This window comes from Setaria viridis, chromosome 1 (assembly GCF_005286985.2).
Source record: "Setaria viridis chromosome 1, Setaria_viridis_v4.0, whole genome shotgun sequence".
NCBI classification, from domain to species: Eukaryota; Viridiplantae; Streptophyta; class Magnoliopsida; order Poales; family Poaceae; genus Setaria; species Setaria viridis.
Window position 1 is genome coordinate 16,430,182 of NC_048263.2, and position 3,163 is coordinate 16,433,344.

The following is a 3,163-nucleotide window of genomic DNA, read 5'->3' on the forward strand; positions in this document are numbered from 1 at the left end:
TGTCCGAATCCAAGGCGCGCTACCCGCAGATCCAGAAGCTCATCTATGCCGTCCTCATCATGAAGAGGAAGCTGCGCCACTACTTCACCTCCCACTCGGTGACGGTCGTGTCGACGTCCCCCCTCGGCGAAGTGATCCGGAACCAGGATGCCACGGGACGGATTGCGAAGTGGGCACTCGAGCTGATGGACTAGGGCATCACCTATGCTCCTCGCACCGCCATCAAATCCCAGGTACTCGCCAATTTTGTAGTAGAGTGGACGGAGATTCAGACGCCGTCGACACCGGAGAAGCAGGAGTACTGGACGATGTACTTCGACGGGTCGTTGATGAAGGCTCGCGCTGGAGCGGGCCTAGTCTTCGTCTCTTCTCTCTGCGTACGCATGAGGTACATGATTCGCCTCAACTTTCCTACATCAAATAATGTTGCCGAGTATGAGACCCTCCTCAACGGGCTTCGCATAGCCATCGAACTGGGCATTCGGTGCCTGGACATCCGAGGCGACTCTCAGCTAGTCGTCGAACAAGTCATGAAGGAGTGGAGCTGCCATGACCCCAAGATGGCAGCCTACTGCAACGAAGTCCGTAAGCTCAAAGACAAGTTTGATGGGCTAGAGGTCAACCACGTCGTAAGGCACTTCAACGAGGCAGCTGACGAATTGGCAAAGGCGGTGTCCGGCCGAAAGCCCGTACCTGACGGCGTCTTCATGAGCAACCAATTCAAGCCCTCCATCCGGTACCAGGAGCCAGGGAGGGTCGGCAACACGCCACCTGCCCCGGACCCGAGCCCCGACCTAGGAGAGGTCGGCAACGCGCCACCTGTCCCGGGCTCGGGCACCAACCTAGACGAGGTCGGTGACGCTCCACCTGCCCTAGGGTCAGAGGCCGACCCCTCCGACCCCGAGGTCATGGAGATCAATGCAGACGCAGCAGCAGGGCCCGACCCCTTGCCTGACTGGAGAGCCCCGTACCTCGACTACCTCATCCACGACATGCTCCCAACGAACAAGACGGAGGCACGTAGGATTGCGTGCCGTGCCAAATCCTTCGTCATCATCAACTAGGAGCTCTACAAGCGGAGCCACACTGGCATCCTCCAGCGCTGCATTCTGATCGAGCAGGGAAAGGCACTAATTCAGGACATCCACGCCGGAGCCTGCGGCCACCACGCCGCACCAAAAACCCTCGTTGGAAACGCTTTCCGGCAGGGCTTCTACTGGCCGACGGCGGTCGCCGACACCACCCACGTGGTCCACACCTGCGAGGGGTGCTAATTCTTCGCGCGCCAAACTAATCTACCCGCACAGGCACTCTAGACCATCCCCATCACGTGGCCGTTTGCGGTCTAGGGGCTGGACCTCATCGGGCCCTTCAAGAAAGCGCCCGGGGGCTTCACCCACCTGCTTGTCACCGTCGACAAGTTCTCCAAGTGGATCGAGGCACGACCGGTCGTGCAAATCAAGTCCGAACAAGTGGTGCAGTTTTTCACTGACATCATCCATCATTTCGGAATCCCCAACTCCATCATCACGGACAACGGCACGCAGTTCACCGGGAAGAAATTCCTCCAGTTTTGCGACGACCACCACATCCGAGTGGACTGATCGGCCGTGGCGCATCCTCACGCGAACGGGTAGGTTGAATGAGCCAACGGCATGATACTCTAGGGTCTCAAGCCGCGGATCTTCAACCGCCTCAAAAAGTTCGACGGCCAATGGGTCGCGGAGCTTCCCGCAGTCCTGTGGAGTTTGAGGACAACCCCCAGTCGGGCGACTGGCTTCACCCCGTTCTTCATGGTCTACGGGTCCGAGGCAATCCTCCCTACTGACCTGGAGTATGGATCGCCGAGAGTCAAGGCGTACGACGATCAAGGGAACAAGGCATCGCTCGAAGATGCCCAAGATCAGCTCGATGAAGCACGCGATGTGGCACTGCTGCACTCAGCCAAGTACTAGCAGGCCTTACGACGCTACCACGGCCGCAAGGTGCAAGGCTGAGCCTTCAACGTCGGCGAGCTGGTGCTCCGCCTCGTCTAGGCTAACAGGGGTCGGCACAAGCTGACCCCTCCGTGGGAAGGTCCCTTCATCGTCGTGCAAGTACTACGACCAGGCACGTACAAGCTAGCGACCCCTGATGGACAGATCTTCAACAATGCTTGAAACATAGAATAGCTAAGATGCTTCTACCCCTAGCTTTTGTTTCCAAGTTCTGTACATAAACACTTCTGTAACTTAAAAATTTATGGAAAAAAGAATTTTGAGTTGATTTCATTCAAGTTTCATATTGAACTCAGGGATATCCGACCCTAGCTCTGCCTCAGGGCCGCATATCCCTCGGGGGCTATCAGAGGCTCTGGCCCAAGCCACTTGACATCTTCTCAAAACGCTTTCTCTTTCCGAGCCGACCCTCTTTCTAAACTTTTGGACACGAAAAGGACAGAGTGCATGAACGGTGTTCAGGCAAGACTGATCGGACTGTGAAAAAACCTACGCCCCAGCGGCTACGGTGCCTTCGCCCTCAATGCTTACTGACACGCCCGACACACGCTCTAAACTTTTCAAGTCCAAAAAACAAGAAAGAGGATCAAAAACTTTTTCGCGACAATTTATAGAAAAGGCCTCTATGGCCATCACAAAACAAGTCCAAAACTAACGTATTTACATCTGGGGCGCCTGCCCGATACAGCTAACTCGTTCGGGGATCTTCAGGTGGGACGGCTTCATCTTCCAGAAGCTTCGCCAAGGCCTCCACTGGGTTGAGCGCCGACACGTCGATTATTGGAGGTATGCCCTAGAGGCAATCATAGAGATGATGATATTCCATTTGTATCCATGATTTGTATATTGTGTTCATTGAATATCCAATAAAGGCTACTTGAATTGATTTGCAATTATGTGAATTGTATGTGAAACTCTTTACTTGTATGGTTATTCTAAAGTTGTCCCTAGTCGGAGTTCATGTGAGGACACACATGAATATTAGACTAGCACATGTATTAGTTGATGACTATGTTTCACAAGTCATGGACATGGAGATGTTGAACTAATAATGTGGACACATGTGGAGACATGTGCTAGGACTGACCCAACACGAGAAGTAGTTCTCTCTTTAAACAACATATACGCTTTGTCCTTAGACCTGAGATTGTCGCATGTATTCTAGA

At 53.8% G+C, this 3,163-nt stretch overlaps 1 protein-coding gene across 1 annotated transcript; it reads left to right on the forward strand.

The window, feature by feature from the left end:
- Window positions 1-560: 560 nt before the first annotated feature.
- LOC117854432 (uncharacterized) lies at window positions 561-2,794 on the forward strand. The gene is made up of 2 exons (XM_034736615.1): window positions 561-1,020; window positions 2,709-2,794. The coding sequence occupies exons 1-2, from the start codon at window positions 561-563 to the stop codon at window positions 2,792-2,794; spliced, it is 546 nt and encodes a 181-aa protein (XP_034592506.1).
- The last annotated feature ends 369 nt before the right edge of the window (window positions 2,795-3,163 follow it).